This window comes from Neodiprion fabricii, chromosome 5 (genome assembly GCF_021155785.1).
Source record: "Neodiprion fabricii isolate iyNeoFabr1 chromosome 5, iyNeoFabr1.1, whole genome shotgun sequence".
Classification (NCBI taxonomy): Eukaryota; Metazoa; Arthropoda; class Insecta; order Hymenoptera; family Diprionidae; genus Neodiprion; species Neodiprion fabricii.
The window spans coordinates 118,254-142,166 of record NC_060243.1 but is presented as its reverse complement, the minus strand read 5'-3'; the positions used below and the strand labels follow the sequence as shown (position 1 = coordinate 142,166).

Below are 23,913 nucleotides of genomic sequence, written 5' to 3'. Positions count from 1 at the left end.
GAAAAAATGAATGTATAAGTAAAGACGAATGCTCACAGGCTTGCAAAGACTCTGATCGATGTTGATCTTTTGTTAAGCATAGATGAAACTGATAACCTTACATTAGCATATACACTGCAGTTGCAAAAAAAGACTTGGTAATATTTGTTATTTTTAAGTTATAAAAATTCAAATCCGTTGAAGCGTATATTCATATTTAGATAGAATATAGTTGTGATCGATATTATTACGCCGATTTTCGAATACGCATAGAGTACATAAATGTTTTTCATCTGCTTTTAAAACAGACGTTGTGTATTATACAAATTTATGATTAAAACTATACCGCAAATACAATTCAAATATATAGATACAATATGCGTATACGTACCCTTTGCCGTGCGTTATAACCTTTCCGATAAAATTATCGCTTGTGGTTATGGCATTTTATTTATAACCCATCAACATCCACAACACTCCACAATTTCCTATGCCGCAAACAATCCCTTCCCTGCCCTACCGTTGTTTACCGATGCGGTCGAGCTCCGAACTGATTGATATCCAGACTTTTGAATTTGCATTCGAACGACAACTGCAACGAATCCCAAACTGACGATGATACTTTCTTATCGATACTAACTCCCGTTTTTACAGGTATTGTGTGGTTTTTACCGTTCTCAAATTTTGACCCCACAGCAATTAGGCGCTGAAATATCGAGATTTTACCTTTTCAATTGCACAATTGGCACGAGAAAACTGAGAGCTCCTCACATGCAGGCGTGAGACCATCATTTAGAAACGGGGAAACTTCAGCAGCTGACTTCACACTACTCGAGACTGTCATGGCGGCAACTGTCAAACGACTGAGAAAGACGCATGGTCCGTGGCTGGTCGACGGGTAGAGTCGTCTGCTATGTTGTAATAGCGCGCATATACAGCTTATAGTAATTATATTGGGTTGGAAGAGTTGAGTAATCGTATTTACGAGTGATTCACGCCAGCACGTGAGTAAAATTAACGCTCATTACCCCCGTTTTGTTCCCTCTCTGTAAATTAGCAATGGAGGCACCGCGAACGCCGATGGACAATCTCCTGAACATGTTGGGAGGGTTTAGTCCGGGTCACGAGAAGGCACTCAAGCAGGGCTTCTACAATGCCGTAGCTCTCTTTCTACTTTTCGCAGCCTTCGCTGCGTTCTACGGCCTCTATTTCATACTCAGTCCCTTTGTCAAGCCGCTGATATGGGCGCTGCTGTGCGGCTCTGTACTTTTTCCCTTCAAACTGCGACTCACGACCGCCGTACAGTCCTGGTTCGTTGCTATGGAGAGTTCCAACAAGCCATTAATAGTCAATGTTGCTGTAATTCCACTCCGGTTTTTCGACGACGTTTCTGAAATAATCGGCTCGCTGCTGAGGAAGTATTTCACATACATCGGACCCGTTTTAGTTGGCATTCCGACCCTCCTACTCATCTATAACTACACCCCGAGTTTTCTCACTTGCATCATTTGGAGGGAGTTCCAGATCGCCAACACCATAATCAACTTCTTTGTTTCAACATGCGGTTTACTGACGGTAAGCCTAGCACTCTTGTCTAAAATCTTTCGGGAAAATTCCAAATGACTGTCTGATGAGTTATTGCCTATAAATAAACTTGACTTGTCAGACCTGCTGCAGCTAACTTGCAAAGCTAGACAAATAGCCGTGACTCCATAGTATTCAAGGCATTTTACGTTATTCAAGTATAGAAAGATAAGATTTTAATGACGAGTCAAGGGATTCTGTTTTTCTATTTCATTCTACTGTTGTGTAATACAGGATTAAATGAGGATCTTTTTCTCAAGTTTCAGTAAACCATCAACACAACAATATTATTATTTCTTTACCAGGTAACAACAATTGTCATCGGGTATTTGTCCGTCCTCTACGTATACTGGTCACCGGGAAATTCTATCCAATTCCGCTACATGTCGTTCGTTATATGGTTTGTTGTTAGCTTGTATATATCAAACTTGATCGGAGCGTACCAGGTGATCGTCTTCGTCATTCTGCAGCTGCTTTTCCTGTTGGGTTTCATTTACGAAGTAGTTCTAGTTTTGGAGCGTCAGGGAATGGAGGGAAGAAGAGTAACCTTCGTAGACGCTGCCCGCACAGTTTTCTCTAATCATCTCGTTAGTCAAATACCACACGATAGTTCTTCCAAATCACTAACACCAGAAGATGACGTATGTATGCTACCACGTTCGTCGGGCGAAGGAACGCCAAAATTTTTCTCTGAGCTGGAAGAACAAAAATTTGAAACCAGTAAAGAATTGAAAACTCTGCCACCTCAGAGTAAGCTGTGCACCAAGTCAATGTCTCTAGATGCAGATGTCGGAATGTCACCTGAGCATCTGCTCAATCCGCAAACTTCAAAGCCAATGGAAAATATGCGCGCAAGGTCAATAGCTCAAGAGCGAAATTTTTTAAAGAAGTTAAAAATCGACTTCAAATTGTCACTGGATATCGAAGACGATACAGTGAACACGGAATATTACATGTACTTTGCATTATACGCTTGCATCGGGATGCTTGTTTGGAAACATAAATGGATGATACAACTCTTATCCCTGCCAATTGCCTACTATTTGATCAAGCAAATCGGAAGCTCCTGCGGGTTTTGGAAGTTTATAGACAAACAGTACAGCGCTATCGTCGACACTGTTGCTACCTGGTGCAACGAGAGACATCAAGCATTGGTCCCTGCGCATGTCAGAGGCCTGTACAAAATAGGAGTAATCCTGAATAAAAAATTGACCGAAGTCTTGAAGGGGTCTGTAGACGCTGTAGCTACCACAGCTGTTATCCTGGGATTGCTCATATTCACTACCTGTGCCTCAATTTTTATCACCATACAGGTGAGTGGGCTCAAAGAAGAACAAATGTTCGATCATTTGAAAAGAATTCAGATGATTCATACGCACATATTGAGATCCTTCTATTTTCGTCCTACTGCAGGTTTATGCTGAGGGTATGCACCTGATTCAAGTCACGGGCGATGCTCTGAACTCTTCGCTAGTCAATAACGCAGACATAGACTGGGTGCCAGAGCAATGGGAAGATTCGGTTAACAGCGTGCTGGACAATGCCTACACTTATGGTCGCAGTGCGATATCGGATGGTGTGAGTAAACGACTTTCACGTTCTCGTCTACCTCCCATTCATTGTTTGCTTCTTACCTGGGCAAACGATTTCATATTAAGTTCGTCAATTATTTCGCAGATAAAAGGGCTCGTTAAGGACATGGAACCGATAAAGGCTGAAATGATGGAGAAAAAGGTTCTTGAGCTATGGGACAGGCTTTACCAAGCTTGGATGATGTCAAACGCCGATCCTGCAATGGTTGGCCCTACAGTAGACGCTGATGCCGCCTATTCTGTATGGGAAAGTTTTAAAGACAGCTTCGGAAAAGCGCCACTGCGTTAGTACGAAATATGAAAAAAACTACCTGAATTTCAACAAAAGGTCGAAATTTCTAATGTGATTCACAATAATGTTTTCTAGAATTATTCAACATGACCAGCGTACAAAATTTTGCCAAAGAAAACGTCGGGATTCTAATGTCACTTTTGGATTCCGTTTGGGGCATAGTCAAAGGAAACGTATCCGTGATAACGAGTGTTTTCACCGAGTTATTGTATGTTGTACTTATGAGTGGCTCTGCAGTACTCAACTTCATGCTCAGCATGGTACGTTCGATCGTCAATATCTGTCCACACATTATAAAATCAAACGGCAAATTATTCATCGTTCCATACATATGTACAATTACAGGTAGTGTTCTTCACAACACTATTCTATCTGCTGAGTTCTAGTGGAAAGACTTATAAGCCAATAGAACTGATTACTGTGTTCAGCCCGATAAGCTGCAATAGGTACGTATTGGAAGATGCCGATTGCGACGAAATATTGTTTTTCGTAATATATTCGAATTAAAATTCAAATAACTTTTGTTTCGCAAAAGCATTCTCAGCATTGGACGGTATGTTTGTCTAATACAATAATTCAAAGATTTCGTCACTTATTTGTTTGATGTTGTATATATTGCTTAATCTATTCTCGTTTTTCGAAATCTTCAGATTCGCCATTGCCCTGGAAGAAGCAGTGATCGGCGTTTTCGCGGCAACGTTCAAGCTCGCATCGTTCTTTGGAATGTGGACATGGTTTACGCACAATCTATTCCAAGTGAAAATAGTTTACCTTCCATCAGCGTTCGCAACTATGCTAGGTGCAGTTCCTTTCCTGGATGCATACATTGCTTGTGTTCCAGCAGCCATGGAATTGTGGTTTACTCGAGGATCCATGGTTGCCTTGGCCTTTTTCGTGTTCCATTTTGCTCCGTTCAACATCGTAGTCACGGATTTTTACAAGGAGATTAAGGGGTATTTGCAAATGCATTTTCTATCCCCCCCCCCCCAATTCAATACCAGGATTTCTTTGTAAAACAATCAAATTATGGTCAGACTGAGAGTTTCTAATATTCCATCTTCTTCTAATTTTCAGGGGCGGTCATCCGTACTTGACCGGGCTTTCAATAGCAGGTGGCGTCTTTTGCCTTGGGGTACAAGGTGCGATATTTGGTCCGCTGTTACTTTGCTGTATAATGGTGGCCATAAATCTGAGTCGACGATATCTCCACTCTCCGTCAGAAGAGGCTATTTATAAACTTAAATCTCAATTCAGTCATTTGAAAGGGGGTGATATATAGCGATATGCATGAAAGAGCGTAACTGTCTCGCGTCTTTTTATTTAGACCTAAGCGTTAAACGCTTCTCATTTTCGCGGTAGATAAATGAAAAGTCATCTACAGCGTGTAAATGCAATGAAAACGAAGGCAAGAAAACTTGAAGCAGCGATGAAGACATCTAGAAAAAGAGTATATCGTATGTATACTTCAAGGTTCTCTACAACTAGCAATGACAAAACATGTTACGCATTCGCTATTACAGCTTCTCTCAAATCTAATTGCCAAATTGAAAGATTGTTTATTGTCGATCGAATATTTACGTAAATCTTGCTTCTGAACTTCGATAAAATTTTACAAGTGTACACGAAATGGAACAAACGTTGTAAAAACAAAGAGAAAAATTACGTGCTGGAAGCAAAAGTGATAATAATAACGACGACGACGATGAACGCGGGTACATACCTAGTCTGTATTTAAAGTACTATCAGTATAGTCATTTTTATGGTCTAATATTAACATAGTGTATGTATTTTATATAGGATATAAATATTTATTTTGCTATGCTTTTTTGTTTACTAAACCAACTTCATACTACTGTTACTGTTACTACTTTGATAAGAAAAACAAAATGAAAGGAAAAAAAATTTGCTGTGCGAAAAACGAAAATCATATTATATTGAATAAAAATTAATTTATTTAACTGTCATAGTGTTGTTTCAATATTTATCGAATGAGTTGGAAATCCCTTTAACCGGATATAGATTGAGTGTAACAAAAAACAACGTGTGCAAAGCGAATAACATTACATGGGTGTAAATCGAATTAGTCAAGATGTACTGGATGTGGATCACCTGCATCGCAATCATCATTATATTAATTTTGCTCGTCGGATTTGAAATCTATATTCACTGTGACAAGTACGGGATTTAATTGTGAATCAATTCTAATTGAACTGTGATTCGTATAATCACAGATACTGATGGTATTTTTTCTGTCATTCATTTCACGCAAAATAAATATTCCGTCATATTCTAACAAAGATGCGTAGTTTTCACCTAGTATACGATCAACTCAGGTTCGTCATTTCGCTGGTTCAAGAAATGCGGTGTTTTTATCTTTTGATTAACATAAATATCTGACAATGTCGTAACGGAGAGTGATTGCCTAATAATTTCAGCTGTCGTTGTTTCCTCAGAATGAATAGAAACTATCTTCACTCCACGGAATATGTGAAAACCATTCTCCGAAAACCGTCCATTTACCTCACTACCCAGATCCAACCACACAAATAGTGCAATGCTGTTCGATCGTAGTACAATAGTGTAATCCGACCCATTTGAATTTGCCACTTCTCCATTTTTCTGCTGAACATGTACCTGCAAGAGAAACGTCAGACCTCCATTGGATGAATAACGAGAAATATGCCGATGAAATTTGAATTAAGATTCAAACTTACACGAATATCTGCCAACGGCAATGACACTGTTTTCAGTGGCGCAGGATAAATGTAGTTATTTGGCGCGATAGCCGACTTATCTTTATCCATCAACACAAGCTCTATGATACACTTTCTTTTTCTCAAAGTCACCCCACCGCAGTCAGCTTGCTCAAGATAATGATCAAGCCCGAAATTTGCAACCATTGTTGCGGCATTTGATGACTGAAAACAGATAAGTTTACTATTAAAAGTACACCAGGCCAATTGCGTTGAGGATTTCATATTGTTTGAGCAAAATAATACTTTACAATTGTAATTTCCCTAATGATCTGCGTGTGAACTGGCATAGCAGAGCTCCATTTATAAGTATTTATTGCCAAGCTACAATTCTTGATCTCAGTTAGTTTATCCGATACCACGTAGAGCTCCAGTTCACTCGCGGGTGAAACATGGGATGTGACAATTATAGGTGCAAAAAATTCCTGGGCATAGTAATGAAGCATTTTCCAACGACCCCCGAATTCTGGATATACAAGAAGATTCGGTAATTCAGTGTCTAATTATCAATGCTATTGAAACTCACCTATTGATGACCAGGACGGGGCCTGCCAAACGTCGTTGAGCTGCCAATACAGTGCACCCATGGTCATTCCTTCTCCCACGGAGTTCAGACTGCTTCGAGCCTGTCTGTAAAACTCGGTTTCAATCTTAATCGAGACAGCCTGGTTGATTTGCGTTAAATAAATATACTTGATGAGGTAATCAGTCGCATTATCAGATTGAGGAAGTTCAAAATTTTTCTTCACTAGAGTCTCCATGGATTCATATCCGCCTGGGAGGTGCTGACGATGTTTCATGAACGAACTGTTGACCTTGAGGTCATCTATATTCTTGGTTGCACTTGCCAAGGTGTGTATCGACGGAATTGACTCTACCCCATATTCCGAGGCAAACCTAGGTCTCGGATATTGATTTATGTCCCATCCGTTGTTGATGTAGTTGTAGTAGTGTACTGAAACAAATTGAAGCTGGTTGCAATGGATGATACGTTAAGATTTTGAATTACCACTGTGGAAATTGGAGACTGCTATTACCATCTCCGTACAAATTGGAATAAGGGTCCGGTCCAAGATAATTATTTTTTTCAGTGAACAGGCCGTCGCTAGGACTGGAGACCATAAACGGCCTACTCGGATCTACCCTTTCTACTTCGGTCTTAATGACATGAACGTACAGTTTGATGTAGTCTTGCTTGTAGATTTCTTTAGTGCCGGTTCCATACCAGTTACCATAAAGCGCGACTTCATTTTCGTTGTTTCCAGCCCAAATTGCAATGCTAGGATGGTGCTGTAGCCTCCTTACATTTTGCACTACTTCTTGTCGCACGGAGTCCAGAAAATCGTTGGTAGTTGGATACATGGCACAAGCAAACATGAAATCCTGCCAGATCATTATTCCGTACTCATCGGCGATCTCGTAAAATAAATCAGACTCATAAAAGCCGCCGCCCCAGACTCTAAGCATATTCATATGCGCGTCCTTCGCAGACTTCAGCAGCTGTCTGATTGTCCCTTCCTCCGCTGAAAGCTCTGGAAATACGCTTGACGGAATCCAGTTACTGCCCTTTGCAAACATAGGAACGTCATTGATCTTAAAATAGAAATTCAGCCCTTTTGTCAACGGCTCTTGAAGTAACTGGACTGTTCGGAAACCTATCTTCAAATTCCGACGCGTTTTCTCATTGGAAACCGTTATTTCAATAGTTAATGGGTAAAGACGTTGATCTCCGTAACCATTTGGCCACCATCTCTCGATATCGCTCTGAAAACATTTGTTATTTATTCACAAACTGTTCTGTGAATAAATTCATAAAATCATGCGTAATCGCTTACATCAAGAATGTTGAGAACAAGAGACACATTAGCATTTTGTTCAATCATTTTCAATGTCGCATCACTCGAGTTCTTAACATGGATTCCTCCATTAACTTCCATGTCGGCAAATATATTGCAAACAACAGTCTCGTTTCTTGTTTCAACAGTATTGACGAACGCTGTTATTAGGATGTGCCAGGTGTTATTTTTCTTGTAGAGATCCGCAGTCACATCAGTTACCAAAATGTATTTTACAACTTCCAGTTCAACGTCTTTCCTGAAAAAGTATAAAAATTGTAGAGTAAAGGTGATAAAGTAGAAAAGGTTCACAGAGGAAAAAAATCTTACCAAATTCCAATTGAAGGAAACGCTGGGCCCCAGTCCCATGAAAAACTGGCTTGCATTTTTCTTATATGATTTACGTGACATTCTCCGTTATATTCTTTGGGGACGCATTGGGGCGGTACTATATACTTGCGGCTCTGTTCGTCATACAGTTCGTTGGCTGCCCTGATTGGTGAACCTAATATCACTTTCAAATTATTCTCCCCAACCTGCGGTGTAACGACAAATGTAAAATAAACTATCCACGCAGAATCGCATGATTCCATAGCATAAAAACCCCTAGTTGTTATTTACCTGTAAATGTTTTGTCACGTCGAATCGATATCTCACAAACATATTTGTCGCTTCCCCAACTGGTATCTCGTTGATAAATATTAAAGCAAATGTGTCCAGTCCATGAAACGTTAAAATTGCATTTGCAGTTTCATGGAACGGCACGCTGACTGTGGGTTTATAATTTACGATAAAAAACATTAGCCAAAACTTGTACACGGATTCGTTTATCAATGTATCGTACCATTGAAGCTGGTGGTAAATGCGAAGATTTGATTTCCCACCCAACGATTGTTGACATCATTTTGACCGATTAAATTTTCTGGAATTATTCCAGCCTTGACTAAATCTGTGTAGACGCCTCCAGGTACCGTTGCATCAAACGATACAGCTGCAAAGTTGGAAAGAGATAAGTAATGAAGATTACTAGAGAAACACCGCAATCCGTCAAATAACTACTAAGCTACTCACTGCCTTCGTTCAGCCTATGAAACGTGTCATCTGTAAACAAATGTCATAAGAATTTTGTGAGTTTTCTGGAAAAATATAGATAAGTCTGCAACTGGGAAATCATCTTACTTACTCGGAGACAGAATGTAGGCATTCCAGCGACCGTTTAAGCTGATTGATTGAGCACCGAAGGAAAAGAGAAACAATGAAAGGAAAGGTGATACTTGGGTTAATTTCATTTTCAAGTTGTTGGAAAATGAAACTTTGCACATCAATTCTTCTGAGATCGTTCAAACACCCCAGATGTGGAGTGCAGCTGACTTGTCTGTCGTTGAAAGGTAACCTCCGATCATAGGCGGTGGTTAGAAATCTCTGATTGCATCAATTATAACTGATAAATCATCTGGTTCGCCACATTAACTAAACTCAAGCAAGTCTTCAAGTCAATTATAGTTGTATGCTATCAAAATACCTCACTTTAATTTGACCTGCGACCTTATACATCAAACTGATAAGAGTGTAAACAAATCTGCTTGCATGTCTCTTATCACACTTTATTTACAAAGATAAATATGGTGACTTGGGCTCGCCATGCAGTTGAGCGGACAAAACTTGTACTCTTCGGTTATAAATACTTGATGAAATTTAAAATGTAAGTTCAAGAAAAATAAAATAGTTAAATCTATTAATATTGTAATCATAAAAGTTTTTGCGAATGCAAAACATTAATTATGAATCTTATTCCAATTAGTACAAGTTTTAAATCGACGAGTATGATCGGCAAACAATTTATACAACAGTTTTTTGAAACCCTATCGCTAACTCAATAAGCTTTCTGTACACAGATTGTGACGTAAAAACTGCTCGTCGGTATAATTTCCCTTCTCATGTAAATATGCTGTAAAAATCTTTAATTCATCTTAATCACTGCTCATACCAAAATTGTTGGGGTATTTTTTTTTTTCGACATTCAACGTCAGTTAACAAAATAGGCACAACGCTTGCATATTCTCTATTACAAAACGCTTGGGTCATGGCCACGTTACGCCAAAAGGAGGTAATAAGCTGTTGACTGTAGCATTTTTTTGTTTTATGTAGTCCCGATATCGAATTGTAGCTACAGTATAACAATAACTTATTTACACCATCTGAACTGTAGTACATCAGTAAAATGCTAATAATTTCAAGTGGAATGTTTAACAATCGAAACGTTTTTTTTTTTTTCCTTTAAAATGATAGAAAAAGTTTGAATATAATTCGTCCATTATATTTTATGGGAAGAATTTCTCGGGGTCGGCAGTTAGTGACAAAACATTCAATAACTTAATGTTTTGACCTGATAGAGGGGGACGGGGGGCTCCTAGGAAATTCAATTGACCCAACAAATCAATAAAACACGCTTAATTGCGGCGCAAAATAAAAATTAACATTCAGGCCGAAATCGCTGTGACAGTGAAAAATGAAAATAAGAGTAAGTTATGCGAACGAAACCTATCGGAAGACATATGTCATATGCAGGTGGTCATCATCAAAGAGTGGAAAGGATAAATTATATTTTATCACAAGATGATAGCTTTTGTTTTGAGACTCTTCTGTCTGTGATTAAGGTTTTTCATGTATGCGCGATGTAATCATGATACTTACAACAGTCTTCTTTACCCACAATGACCAACAACAAGGAATTAATATTACTCAATATCGATAAACCATATGTAAAACAACTTGTGTATTAAATTTCAATTGTATAACCGCACGTAATTTTTATTCAAATTTACTTGTAACATATGTAATATAAATAATTGGCATATTATCATCATTTCTAATGTTATTATTATTATTATCATCAGTCAATCCGTGATTGCATCTAGCAGCAACACCACGAAACTGTATGCTGTTCAATTTATGAATGGATTTGCAGTTTACAATCCAATTAGGTACCCAAACAAACGTTTGGTGAGAACGTTTTGTTGTACATAGCTTCGGTAATTTATATCCATATAATTACCAAAAGCACATTAGCCTGTGTTTGTAAGAAAACTGCTTGGAATACAACGTGTATGACTCTTTACATAGGCTGAAAATTCTCGTTGATTTTTAAGTGAAGAACCTGTAATGTACGAATTTGTTTGAAATTCTTCTGTACGTTGTAGAAGCTAAATGCTGAAGTAGGAAGAAGCTACCCAGTCACTGCCTCCGCTTTATGTTTGCAGGCGATTTTCGTTTTCTTTTTTTCCGAAGAAATTGCTCCGTGTAGTTTATAGAGGATTCACTTTGCTCACTGATTGGAATAAAACAGCGTATCGGTGATGTTGGAACTTCGATTATTCGTGCGTCTGGTGAATCTGAATTTCAGTTGATCAATCAATCGTTAGCGGAGGTCACATGATGTTGCTATTATATAAAATAGATTAGTTAATGAATTTCCTTTTCTTCTGATATTTGTCCATCTGACTTTTCAGCATTTGCAGAAGATTGTACATAAATAGTTTAAAGCAAAATGATTACACGTCCCATCATAGTTGTCCAAAATTGTTAATTATATTTCAGAAATTCGTAATTTACATACCAAATTGAGTCTGATTACTCTGCTTCTCCCTTTCCTTCGACAAACAACGGTGACAGTGATCCTCCAAGATGATACCGTCCTTTGTTGAGAATTTAGAGCAAATGTTGCAAACTAAGAGTTGATCGTCATCAGTTATCATAAAATCGTCATTACTGGCTGGCGAACGGCTACCACCTGGTATCGCGACATTATCAAACTGGTTACAGTCAGCGGCGTGCTGTTGTATTTCTGCTTTCGAAAACTTGAGAAGACAGATTGGGCATTGAACTCGTTCTTCTATAGCCTTTTGGTTAATGTTGATAGATGTGGGGATGTTATCATCATCATCGTCCTAGGAAAGACAAAAGTACATGGACTATGAATGTGACCATTTATTCCACAATAATTGAAATTTAGTTATGCTATGTCCGGAAAAGTTCATAATACAAACCGTGAACACAATTTCTTGGCGGTGCCTCTCTGCATCTGCCTGTTTTTGTTGCATCTGCCTCGCTCTGCGTTTCTTATTACGAATGACTTCGCCGTTTCTCCACTTCTCTTCTTTAGCTTTCATTTCATCTTCTTTTGCTTGTTTCTGCTTTCGTTCCTCTTCATCCTTCTGCAATCTGATCAATGCTATTTCTCTTCTTTTCTCTATTTCTTCACTCTGCAGTTTGGCGTGCTCTGTCATTTTAATAGCCTCCAATTTCGCCTCAGCGTTTTTATTATGCAGCAGCCACGATGCTCCGAGAGCCAGTTTACTTGACAAACCTTTCACTTTCAAAGGTTTTATTTCTATGTCGCCCTGATTTTCCTCAGTTTCATCATCATGGAGCTCGTTTGTTATTTCACCATCGGTCAGCGTTCTAATCGGACTCTTGGTTTCTTTGGAAAACGGATTCCTAAATTTACCCCTCGCTGCTGCGGTCGTTCCTATATTTGAACCTTTTTCCAACACGGCCTGCGCGTCTTGTTTTACAGGGCATTTCCTTTTCCGTTTTGCTCCGTTTTGTCGTGCAGCCTGTGCCGATTTAGGTTTGCTTGGGTTAGGCGGCACGATGCGCCTAGGCACGAAGTCCTCGGGTGATGAGATGCGATCAACTTCCTCCACTTTCTTCGTATACTTCTTCTTTCGCAAGCTTGCCAAATCGTTGTTGTCAAAGTCATCACTGTTGTACGCAGTTATTAAAGACGGTTCCTCTATTCTAACTTTGTTCAAATTATTCAACATTTTTTCGCTACGTGTTAGATGTTTTTCGCAACCGCTAGAGCTCCCTGATCTCATTTGGGGTTCCCAACACATATCAGATGTTTTAGCTTTCTTCTTTGTATCAAATATACTCTCATTTTCATCATCACTATCAACCTGATCCTGTGCTACATCTCTAAAGTGATCAACAGCTTTACGCTTGCAAAGACGATCCTGGTTTCTCCTTGTCAAAGAAGACTCTTGATTTTTGACGAAACTTGTCCGCCTTTCTGGCGTACTCGGTTCTTCTTTTGAAGGCTTCTTGTCCAAGCTACCATTATTGGTGCCCACCTAAAGAAACGTTGAAATGAATTAGATACTTTATTTTCGTGTTTGTAAGGAAATATATAATTCATTCGTTTTTCTTGTCTTTTGTTTTATTATTCAAGTACAATATTTTAAAACACTAAGATGCTTTTCTCATTATACATGTATGTACAATTTTAAGTAAATAAGAAACTGCGACAGATGTAGGTTTAAGTTTTAAAGTGAGAGACAGTATTTAATGCTTAATGGTACAAGCGGTATAAGGCGTTGTTGAACAGAAGGCAGACTAAGATACGTATGTTAAAAGTTAGAGAAAAAGTGGCGCTTCAATAGATTTTCAACAACAATCATGTGGGTCGTCTTGAATATTATTCTCAACATTTTAAACCATGATTGAAGATTAGTTTGAATGCTAACTTTGAAATCACGATATTTTTCGAAAATTAAGAAAGAACAGAATAAAAAGAAATCACTTCTAGTTGTCTCAATAAAAAAAAATCCAATATATAATTTCATTAGTTTTATAAAATAAAAATTTACAACCCGCCAATTGTATTTCAGGATCGAGAATTAAATGCTCTAATTTCAACGATATACATAGCATAATATATACAAATGTTACATTCACATACGTATGTGAACAAAAAAGGATCGTGGAGTATTGTGTAACAATATTTTTTAATAACAGGAAGACGTGAATTGGAAGTGTTTGTTTTATTTTAAATTAAATACAATCTACCACTGAAAAAATATCAGATTGAGTATTCAGTTCGCCATTATTTGAACTGTATGTAATTCTAAAGAGAGATGCGATAAATAAATATAAATCTGATGCAACTGTTCTCTTTGTAAAATTGAAAACTGTCACGGCTTATAAAAATATTTTCAAATCGGTAACTTTTCATCGGTAATTAGAGAGGCGAATGTGTACATATATTGAAAATCTACTAAAATTACCGCAACGACCGCAAATTACTTGAGTCTTTTCAGTAAACTACGTCATTATTCAACATTTACATGTCAGCATAAATGTAAATTGTGTATATCAAACGTATCGTATATATGATGAATATTTAAGAGCATAAAACTGCTTTTTGCTTGATTACACAGTGATAATTCATATAATAGAAACTTTTTTGTGTAGTAAATTGAGTTTTGTTGTGAAGAATCGGCTCCGTCAGCGATAAGATTGATATGAAACTGATTGGATGGAGGTACCCACCTTGATGGGTGACCCCCATTGAAACTCTGAAGCATCATGCCTGTGTTTTCTCCTCCATATATCGGCGACTTCTCCTAATTGATAAGTCAGAACGTTCAATAGTTTTTCTTTTGCATCCAAGGCCTTTCTATGATGACAGAAGTTGTAAGGTATTCTTTCCTGTATCACAGGTCTGTCCTTTTGTCTTAGAGGTACGTCACTTTCCTCAATGACAGATTTGGTAGGATCCAGTTTCCACCTTTCAACCCTCTGATTTTTCCTAGATTTGGCATTTTCAACGTTAACCCTGAAACTGGCACTCGGGGAATTTTGTGAATCTTGTGATATGTCTGAAACAATTTGCCACGCATTTTTAACCAATGGTTCAGTTTGGGTTTCCTCAACTTCCCCGCTTGCCATCGTATTTTCTTTGACCAGTTTGTCGAATATCGACTCAGGATCCGTGCTGGACCGCCTAAGATTACGCTCTTCGTTCGTAAATAATTCGGGCGATGATAAAGACATTTCTTCGACCGGTTCCCCATCTAAAACTGATTTACGACTAGACGCTGTTGGCGATACTTTATCCGATTGTTGGCGATAAGAGAAACTTGGTTTAGGTAACGAGTTCTCATCCGATAGCAAGTCTCGCTTCGCATTACCCTGCAAGGCCACTTCTGTCCCCGTCATTTCTTGAGAGTATTGACTCATCTGAAATGACCAAACGTATTCCTTACCTTCTGCGATTAAATAATCGTATTGATTTCTAACTCGTCACCTCAATGTTTACAATGGTGCATTTCAATTAAAGTAAGACTATCATTACCTCCTGAGAAGAACGATTCTCAGGTTCAATACCAGCCATATCTCTGGACTCATTAATGACCTGGAGTATTTGTTTCATCTGGTCGTAACCCATTCCATCCTCGTACATTTCCATACCTGCAGAAGATTGAAATGTACAATGAAAATGACCAAATAATGAAAACCCATCTTGCTTGACGAGGGTTAGTTATCTACGAATTGAGGGGGTTAGGCGGAATTTTACCTGGAATTTTTGGTGTATGATGAACCACAGTTAGAGGTTGGATTTGAAGAATAATAAAACTTGAAACAGATTTCAATGATCAAACGAGTGAACTTACTCATCAGTTCCTGAGCCATTTCGGCAGCTTCAATTTCCTTGGCTGACATTTGGTTTCTTTGCTTTGAACTTCCCTCGCCGGTTGACATTGTTGAATGAACAGTAATGATAATTGTAAACAAAAAAATCTATCTACCTATTTTCCCTTGCAAAACGTGAAAACAAATATCAATGAACAATAACATTGGCAGGTATCGGATTTCCAAGGTAAATAAACACACCCGAAAATAATGCGCGGCTCTAACGGCTCGTTATCGCCCGCGGAATGGTTAGGAAAAAAACCAAAACTTTGTCGAAACCATAACATTTATTTGACTTTGATTACTCTGATTTATTTGCCTCCTACTACTTTTCTCGAGCACGAAGAGAAAAACTTTTCGGCCAATTGCTTGAATTGACGTAATCTAGAAATCAAAAGTTTATCCGAACGATCCGAACCACGATCCCAACCAACGTGTCGATCGAACTAGCTGTGACGCGTATTTTTACATTTGCGTTCAACTTCACGTGCTTCCAAAATATGTATGTATGTATGCATGTATGTACGTATGCATGTACGTACACACGTGCATATTGTACAGTACAATGTTCACGAGTCGAGCACGTCTGCATCCGTTCTCTTTTTATTATCTCATAAAATTATCAGACCATATTTGTCACCAATCTTATTGTTAGCTCATCACGGAACCTACGTTTTTGTCTTCCATTTTTTTTTTTTTCTCGCTAATACTTCATCAATCAGCGTAACGTTATGGTAATTTTTTTCCTTTTTGCAATAATTTAGGAAGTGGGATGGCAGCAGTGGACATACGCAAGTAATTTACAGATTTCACACCTCATTATTGACAGTCCACGTTCGGCGCGGCGCTTGAGACCTTTCTGAACGTGATTCTGAATGACGTGGCGCCATAAGTGCGTTCCGATATTTAGTTAACAGCACTGACGGCAGGGTGTAATTCTGATTGTCTATAATTAGGCGCAACCAGCCACCCATTTTGTTGTCGGGTTTGCGAAGAAGCATATATCTATAAAACGCCGATAACTCCCTCAATTTTAAACGGACCTACTTGAAATTTGAAGAAAATATTTTTGATCTTTTATATTTTGAGTATCGTCGAAAATTAAAAACCAACATTTTCGAAAATTCCAACTAAGTGTAACTCGTTAAATATCTGTCCTGCCATTATAACGTCGTACTCACTCATCCGTGGTTAAACTTGTACCAATCATTCGGATTCAGAGCGAGGCATCCTCAAGAGCTTTGCATTTACCTTAAAAATATATTATACCCAATCTGATCAATCATAATTTACTGAACTCAAGCTTCTCGGTCTATTTTGATTTTTTTATGTATGTACCTCATTATAAGTTGGATGAGTTGGCGATGTAAAGGTCCTCTAACTATTATTTATCATTACACAAACAACAACAACCATCCGGCTGAGTTCCCTCTGCTTCCTTGTGTAGGAATAAATAAGTCACAAAAAATTCTACCATATATGCATCAGGATAAGATCAGGATGAAATGCAATACTAATTCTCTTTTACTTTGCCAATCAGCTTTGAAAAATTTTTGCTAACGCTTCAATGTGCGGCAGCTCACAAAATCGATGATAGTAATATCCATATGCGCTCATTTTCTACGCGATTCTTACAATTTTATTGCACTCTATGCACGAACGCTTTTGTAATGATCTTAAATCAGTGAAGTTTGGTCTAGCCCTGGAAAAAAGGAAAGCTTGCTACAATCCTGACGTATGTATCTATATGCATGTATATGTATACATACCTAAAATCTATGCAATAGATTATTTTTCGTGGACGAGTGTTCAAACAGATCAAAATATATATTTGAAGGTAAATGGCAGGAAAACGCCGATTTATTCACGTGAAAAATGATTATTACAGTTCAACTCATATGGATAAGGGTGCACAATGTTCACTGTAGAAAAGTAGCTGATTTCATCGTTACGTCCGACAACGTAGTGTAATATGATAGACGCGTATCTGTTTCAGACAAAAATTTTGTCGTCATTCCGAAATCAGCGGGTAACTCCGTAAATTTCAGACGGTGAAAAATCCCTCCAACGCACATGTGACGTTGGAATCAGTCAGAGACGTCGGAAGTTTGAAATTGGTTGGATTCTTTGCCTGGTTGGATTCTTCGCTGGAACACATGAAGAAATATGCTGCAATAATTAAAATGTTTATACATGTACTTCGTTGAAAGGCGTTTTACAAGCTTCGACGTATCATATTTAATCTACAAAATGTTACACGAATTTGATTTTTCGTTTTTCACCCCTTTGTTTTATAAAAATCTTTCAACCAATCATCCCGTTTCTTTCTTCTATTAATTATTCGTCTTTCTGAAAACGTCTGTAAACCATATCATGTATATTTCACATACTTATGTAGCTTATATAAGCGTCGAATCTTCCGCAATTATTCGATACAGGTATGTAGGGTGTGAAGGTATAATGTATGTATGTACCTCTGATAACGAGTGTATAATGGTTAAATGTATACGCATCACGAAAGTAGGTATGCAATTTATTGTAAGTTGTAATACGTACAAATGATCAACGGATACTGCACGTTTTATTAGATGTACGATCGTCTGCCAATCGTTCAGGTTCTACTTCATAATTACAAGTTTGCACTTTCCTTTGCTATTTTGTCTTTCGCCTTTTCCGCATGTTTTGAAAGGGGCAGTGATGATATTTCTGTTGATCACAAGTGGATCTCTTGATTTCGCCTTTCCTTCGTCCCCCGCGTACACATATATCTCCTCGGCGTCTTGATCCCTGCTGTGTCCCGGTTCCTCGTGAATTTTTTCAAGGAATACGTCCGGGGCGAAGACGAAATCCTCCGGCTGGGCCTGTGTGGGCCCCTGCAGGAGCGGGTACCGCCGAGGATCGTAATTAGCATTGAAAGTCAACCGTTTCGAGCTTTCGTCACCGTTCACGCCGGATAATTCGTTGGTGTCGATGAAAACCGGAACGCGATTGCTTGTGTAATACGAACCGACGGAATCTCCACGGGAAAAACGGCCATCCACGTGTCTTCCGAGTATCACGCGATTGCCACAGGTAAACAGTTGTAAGAGGACCAAGAGGCAACAGACTCGAATTGCAGGGCACGGCCGCAAACTTTTTCCCCCGAACATACTCGTAGGCTTCCTTAGAGACATCTCAGCACAAACTCGAGTGAACTCTTCAGGTCGTTTTCTAGCACTCCGCACTGTAGAAAAGCTTCGCTTGACTTATTCTTGGAATTAATTATACTCGCTGCCGCAAACAAGATCTTACTGGCATACATATTCCGTATGGGAGGTCTTATCTCGAGAAACATCCGTAGATAGGATACCGCAATTCCACTCTGTGCAATGTTATAATTCGTAAAGTCTAGGTCTGCTTGTAAATATAATTCTATGCAGCACATGTGATAAATATTTATCAGAAATCTGTTCATTCCGCCAGGTATTGCGCGACTTCTCTAGTTCGTTTAGAAGGTGGAGGATTAATACCTGTCTCTCATAAGGCATATTACTGAAGTCCATTTGAAATCATCTGGGGGATTATTATGGTTTTTCACGTTTCACATTTCCCACCGTCCAAGGCATTGTGATTGGTTAACGAAACTTTGCAAGCCGATCAGGATACTTGGACGGTGGGAATTGTGAAAAGTGAAAAACCTTAAGAAGTCCCCTGAAGCGAAATGCAACAGTGAGGTCAAAATTCACTGAAAATTATACAATTTAGAAAACTCACTGGAACCCTTTCTTAAATCAGCTTCCGAGCACACGAATCGTGTAATTTTTGAAATTTTCGCATTCGTGCTACGGTGTTTCCACATTCGTTCCGGATTGACCTGCCCGATTAATTACTTTTATCGTCGATGGATAAACAGATACCAATTCTGCAGCATTACAATTCCCTGAAGAACAAGAGTTGGATCATTGTTGGATGGTGTAAGTCCCTTCATAATATAATAAGCCTGTCATCAAATTCTACAGCATATGAAATTCTCGAGATGGCAATAGTTGCATAGAAATCACTTTTCTCGATGCCTCAACAGTTCAATTAAAATTTAATCGACGGTGGTCGCTATTACGTCTGCGATGCTTAATCACATACCTATACACGTTGCATGAAATATAACGAATGGCAAACAGTTGAATATGCAAGCTCATTACAACGAATGCCGACAACGAGCCCATGCAAGCTGCAGGATTAATTAGTGTAACAATTCAATCGTTTGAAACTTGAAACTTGAAATTTTGAAATAGCATGATTGAAATGACGAAGCAAAGCGAGGACAAACTATAAGACATACCGCGGTCATGTTCGCTACCTACGCGTATACACGTGTGCACGTCTCGCGTAACACACGCAGTTCTATTAGATTTTGGCTATCAAGATCGACAACCAATTGGAGAAGTCACTCACCAGAGGTTTATCGTGGGCTATGCAAAGAGCACGGGTCTGCATGCACCGGTGGCGTCTCTTCTTCGGCCAGCACCGCACCGTTTCAGAGGTGCGGCAATGATGTGCATAGTCCTGAGTGAATATTTTTTACTCTCATTATCGGACGACACCGCGGTCGATGCCTCAGTTTCCGGATCTCCTAACGCCTGCCGCGCAGGGTCGTAATTTATAGTTTGAACTTGTGCCTCGTTACCCCGATTTTCCGTTTTGTCTTGACTCCCTGCCGTTCCGTTGATACTGCCGAAAATTATCAAGCCGATGATTACCGTGACGCATCGAACTCCGTGAATCGACATTCTGTTACATCGACCGTTGATGTACGCTACGGGAACGTGACTAGTAAAATCAACGCATCTCTTGTACGTTTTATAGAAATTCCCCGTGAAACAGATGTCCCGGTTGGGTTACGCGACGTACGGCAATAAGACGACGCACTCATCGTTTAAGGCAAGTGGGTGGTTCCTGGTATTGCAGAGAGCTGAACTCAGCTTTGCTTGTTCAATAAAGGCGCGATAATGTAAACTGATTGGCACTCATCGGCAAACGTTACGTAAATAAAGGTCGAGTCTTGAGCATCGCAGCGAATGCTTATACATTATACAATTAATATATCACACGTATACTTTATATATAAATCTGCCAGAGATGACAATGAGACATGATACGTTAATTCGTGCGTATAATATGAATGTATTATCACGACGAGCGCAAGCTTCGATTCAAACAATTTGCGATTCAAAATTTGCTGTGTTTCCGAACAGAGTTTAATATTGGCTCTCGGGTTACTCCAGATTCGTCACAACGGACCCGTAACGTTACAGTCGGTCTGACAAGAGCGTATTTTTTTATTACCTTTCGCATTCAACTGGCAGATCGTTCAATCGCCACCGCAATTGACTTGGAGTCTGTCTGGCGCTCGTTACCACGCAGCTGCAAGGAGAGTTTTTGAAAGTTTGGCTGAGAGGATGGATTATATGAAGGAGACGAAGATTCCGTAATGCACACACACAAGGGCAAAGAGCACCGCTCGTCCGTGGTCTGGTAAGTTTTTTGCCCGCTGTCTATTCTCGTTGCTCGACGGTTGTAAAACAGCTACTTTAGTCCCGGATCTGAGGCAAAGAAAAAACGCAAAATCCATACACGTGTTACAAAAACTACGGTACGCACCACGGACGAGCGGTCCTATTTGTCTAGTGTGTTCGCCCAAGTTCAACAAGTTCGGCCAAGCCTCGAAATGTTTGAAAGAACACGCTTTATAAAAATAGAGTCTATCAATTTTCGTACCTAAATAAAAAGTATATTCCAATGAAATTATTGGGTGAAAAATTTCCTTAGAGTGCGTCGGCATTTGTTAAATTATTTCAGAACTTTCAGATTGAAATTGAAGAAGATATTTTTTGAAATGGCTGTTAAAAAAAAAGCTTTAATACGGCATCAAAACCATCTGCTAAAGTCGATAATAACTAATAGTAGTAATAATCTTGTCAGTGTTTAATATGCCCGCGAGCGCTATTCAACGAGAATACCTTTACGAACAAAGTATATGTATATATAATATTGTCATATTGCGGTCATCTCCAGCATACTTCCTTATTGCACACGTATAACTATATCAATATTACATACATTGTATTGAATTTCCTTCACCACCTATATACATACGAACGCATAACCATACGCGAGCCTCGAGTTCAGTTTGTCTCGCTGCAGTCTCGCTGCAGCTTCCGAACTTATACCCAAATGTTACATTACCTATACATTACGAGGACGTTGCGAAAACCTTCCGGGAGTATTCCATTAGCGTTGCGCGCGGAAAGTTACAATTATCCTAAGTGTATCATGTTCAATGGGCATATACGTACATAGTATCACGCCATAGCCTATACGCCGTACACCATCACGCGATGTGTTCTATGGCTTTGTGATCTCGGTGATCGAGTATGTCACCGGCGGTACATTGGTTCTGACCCTAACGGTATTATGCCGCAAGGGAAGAAGAAGCAGGAAAAGAGGAATATCACCACGAACGAACCTTGCAAGCAATTGTCGACCTTACAGGACCAGCCTTGGTTTCCCGTTGGCGTCCAGTCGATATTCTCCGGATGAGGGTTGACGTATCGGGGCGGTAATGATGTTTCTTTTTCCGCGGCTCTTTGGAGCTCCCGCCGTTTCTGTCTCGGCATGATCGGGATTACCGGTATCGGTTTCGTCGAGTAGGATCTCTTCTCCTTGGTTAACGTCGTCGTCGACTTTCGTCTTATTACCGATGGCCGCACCGTCTCGCAGGGTTGGCGTTGCTTCGTTATGCTCGTGCGGCGTCGTTGTAGCCAGACTTTCCATTTTCCCTGCATCTGCCATGACGCCGGCCAAATGTCTCGTACCAATTTCAGAACCGATGTCCGTTCTTCGGTTGTCGGTGACCACTGAGGACCTCTCCACCCCCGCGACTTCAATGGGATACGTGGCGTTGATTTCGCTGCTCTTAGAATCCCTGCCGTCGCGTACAGGGTTCAGTAGACAGTCCCCGACCCGGGGCGTCGACGACGTCGATACCTCGCCGCCCATTACGCAAAGTTCATCGGCAATGATAATACTGTCGTCAAATGCTAATCGCGCCTTACTTTTACGTCACGTATCACTCCTATTACCTAAACCCTCGGGTTCCTCACCGATTTCATTCCCAAATTTTCACACCGAACGTGTTAACGTTTTACCGCAATACTATACAATGGCGTTATTTATCCACATTTGTAGCTTCGCGAAACTTTTACTCACGATTTATTGGTTGGAATGTGACTGAAACGCGGCTGAATCAGCGCACGCCGAACCTATATATATATATACTTATACGTGTGTGCGTATATTACTGTTATCCAAGCCTTATCGGTGCACTAATCAGTCATATCTCTTCGACCAGTTTTCAGAAACGCATTATATATCTACCGCACGCCTACTCGATGAGTACAACGAACACGCTGTAAGCAAACACCTAACAAATATTCCCGGACAATGATACAACTTGTCCCTGTTCATGCAGCCTTTATACCGACAATGAAAACAGATTCCGTAATTTGGTAATTGCACGACACCTAACAGAAATCGGGATATACGTGAAGCGGTAGACAATCAACAACGAACAGCCTTCACCTTATTCACGGTCAGAATGTGCCACGTGTAAGCGACGGAAATGAGGGTACCTCAAGGTTTTTCTCATCACAGTTCCATGAATCATGTTTCGTAACAGAGTGCAGCGTTTAGAGTAAAAATTATGACATCCGTGAAGCATGCCCTTCGTATCGCGGGTGAGTTCAAAGCTGTGCCCCGATTGTTTAACAATAGGACGATATTTGAATAACCGTCGTAATCGAGATACGGCAACAAAAGATGATTTCAGTCAAACCTCGGAAATCATTGTGATAGTATGTACAAACATGGTTATCTCTCTGTGTGAATTTTGCTTATCATCGTGTGTACAACCTGATTTCGTTCACTCCGGAATTTCGACAAATTAATAGAATTAATTGACCGACCTGTTTAATGCGGCGATTGGTAGTATTCGGTTGAGTTCATTATTTCGGTAGGAATAGAAATTTGTTACTATTAATTATGGATTTATTTGTATTCGGTAAGGCCGTGAAGTATCGAATTTCTAAAAAAAAATTTATCCTTGAATTAATTATTATTAGTACAAGTAAATATTAGTTCGTCTTCAATAAATGCAAATAATTCGCTTCTGGGAGTGTCTGAAACGAAAGTCGTATTTTGAGTGGATATTTAGATTTTTTATCGCAAAAGCACCCGGTAGCCGATTAACCAGGTCGGCCGTCCTGGCCGGTTAACCGGTTAAACCATCGGAGGTATCGGTGACATATTTTTTTAATCCATTTCTAGAGACATCTTGACTAGCTACCCATCGCGTCGAAATTGCTAAT

At 39.5% G+C, this 23,913-nt stretch overlaps 4 protein-coding genes across 15 annotated transcripts; 1 reads left to right on the top strand and 3 right to left on the bottom strand.

The window, feature by feature from the left end:
* Nucleotides 1–707: 707 nt before the first annotated feature.
* Nucleotides 708–5,362, top strand: LOC124183029 (transmembrane protein 245). 3 transcript variants are annotated; one of them, XM_046570992.1, is made up of 10 exons: nucleotides 708–945; nucleotides 1,037–1,554; nucleotides 1,869–2,876; nucleotides 2,977–3,141; nucleotides 3,241–3,439; nucleotides 3,523–3,707; nucleotides 3,793–3,893; nucleotides 3,983–4,000; nucleotides 4,098–4,400; nucleotides 4,522–5,362. In XM_046570992.1, exons 2-10 carry the CDS (start codon nucleotides 1,039–1,041, stop codon nucleotides 4,724–4,726), a joined length of 2,700 nt encoding a protein of 899 aa, XP_046426948.1. In that variant the 5' UTR covers nucleotides 708–945; nucleotides 1,037–1,038; the 3' UTR covers nucleotides 4,727–5,362. The 3 variants fall into 3 exon arrangements, with proteins under 3 accessions (XP_046426948.1, XP_046426947.1, XP_046426949.1); XM_046570991.1 differs by having other exon boundaries at nucleotides 708–1,554; XM_046570993.1 differs by lacking the exon at nucleotides 3,983–4,000 and having other exon boundaries at nucleotides 712–1,554; nucleotides 4,522–5,360.
* Nucleotides 4,940–9,357, bottom strand: LOC124183028 (beta-mannosidase). The gene is made up of 11 exons (XM_046570990.1): nucleotides 9,219–9,357; nucleotides 9,107–9,136; nucleotides 8,880–9,026; nucleotides 8,657–8,805; nucleotides 8,366–8,571; nucleotides 8,036–8,294; nucleotides 7,238–7,964; nucleotides 6,727–7,155; nucleotides 6,452–6,666; nucleotides 6,162–6,365; nucleotides 4,940–6,081 (listed from the first exon to the last, which is right to left on the bottom strand). The coding sequence occupies exons 1-11, from the start codon at nucleotides 9,355–9,357 to the stop codon at nucleotides 5,761–5,763; spliced, it is 2,826 nt and encodes a 941-aa protein (XP_046426946.1). The 3' UTR covers nucleotides 4,940–5,760.
* Nucleotides 9,358–10,819: 1,462 nt separating this feature from the next.
* LOC124183030 lies at nucleotides 10,820–16,385 on the bottom strand. Of its 3 annotated transcripts, XM_046570994.1 has the most exons (7): nucleotides 15,493–16,385; nucleotides 15,174–15,289; nucleotides 14,369–15,058; nucleotides 12,082–13,170; nucleotides 11,652–11,982; nucleotides 11,266–11,427; nucleotides 10,820–11,192 (listed from the first exon to the last, which is right to left on the bottom strand). In XM_046570994.1, exons 1-6 carry the CDS (start codon nucleotides 15,578–15,580, stop codon nucleotides 11,270–11,272), a joined length of 2,472 nt encoding a protein of 823 aa, XP_046426950.1. In that variant the 5' UTR covers nucleotides 15,581–16,385; the 3' UTR covers nucleotides 10,820–11,192; nucleotides 11,266–11,269. The 3 variants fall into 3 exon arrangements, with proteins under 3 accessions (XP_046426950.1, XP_046426951.1, XP_046426952.1); XM_046570995.1 differs by having other exon boundaries at nucleotides 10,820–11,427; nucleotides 15,396–15,531; XM_046570996.1 differs by lacking the exon at nucleotides 10,820–11,192 and having other exon boundaries at nucleotides 11,285–11,476.
* Nucleotides 16,386–17,341: 956 nt separating this feature from the next.
* Nucleotides 17,342–22,979, bottom strand: LOC124182596. Of its 8 annotated transcripts, none has more exons than XR_006870815.1 (3): nucleotides 22,014–22,976; nucleotides 18,068–18,734; nucleotides 17,342–17,680 (listed from the first exon to the last, which is right to left on the bottom strand). XR_006870815.1 is itself a non-coding variant. In XM_046570081.1 (2 exons), the coding sequence occupies exon 1, from the start codon at nucleotides 22,544–22,546 to the stop codon at nucleotides 22,034–22,036; it is 513 nt and encodes a 170-aa protein (XP_046426037.1). In that variant the 5' UTR covers nucleotides 22,547–22,979; the 3' UTR covers nucleotides 17,342–17,653; nucleotides 22,014–22,033. The 8 variants fall into 8 exon arrangements, 4 of the variants coding, with proteins under 4 accessions (XP_046426037.1, XP_046426036.1, XP_046426035.1 ...); XR_006870816.1 differs by having other exon boundaries at nucleotides 17,342–17,653; XR_006870814.1 differs by having other exon boundaries at nucleotides 17,342–17,658; nucleotides 22,014–22,973.
* Nucleotides 22,980–23,913: the final 934 nt, after the last annotated feature.

Coding starts and splice junctions, on each gene's coding strand:
- LOC124183029 (XM_046570992.1), top strand. CDS start 1,039: ATGGAGGCACCGCGAACGCCGATGGACAATCTCCTGAACATGTTGGGA. Junction 3,440..3,522: donor CTTCGGAAAAGCGCCACTGC/GTTAGTACGAAA, acceptor AATGTTTTCTAG/AATTATTCAACATGACCAGC. Junction 3,708..3,792: donor TCAACTTCATGCTCAGCATG/GTACGTTCGATC, acceptor GTACAATTACAG/GTAGTGTTCTTCACAACACT.
- LOC124183028 (XM_046570990.1), bottom strand. CDS start 9,357: ATGTGCAAAGTTTCATTTTCCAACAACTTGAAAATGAAATTAACCCAA. Junction 8,572..8,656: donor ACGTGACAAAACATTTACAG/GTAAATAACAAC, acceptor GTTACACCGCAG/GTTGGGGAGAATAATTTGAA. Junction 7,965..8,035: donor TTGTTCTCAACATTCTTGAT/GTAAGCGATTAC, acceptor AAATGTTTTCAG/AGCGATATCGAGAGATGGTG.
- LOC124183030 (XM_046570994.1), bottom strand. CDS start 15,580: ATGTCAACCGGCGAGGGAAGTTCAAAGCAAAGAAACCAAATGTCAGCC. Junction 15,290..15,492: donor AATGGCTCAGGAACTGATGA/GTAAGTTCACTC, acceptor AATCTTCTGCAG/GTATGGAAATGTACGAGGAT. Junction 13,171..14,368: donor AATGGGGGTCACCCATCAAG/GTGGGTACCTCC, acceptor ACGTTTCTTTAG/GTGGGCACCAATAATGGTAG.
- LOC124182596 (XM_046570078.1), bottom strand. CDS start 22,546: ATGGGCGGCGAGGTATCGACGTCGTCGACGCCCCGGGTCGGGGACTGT. Junction 17,659..22,037: donor GGGAAACCAAGGCTGGTCCT/GTAAGGTCGACA, acceptor CATGTGTTCCAG/CGAAGAATCCAACCAGGCAA.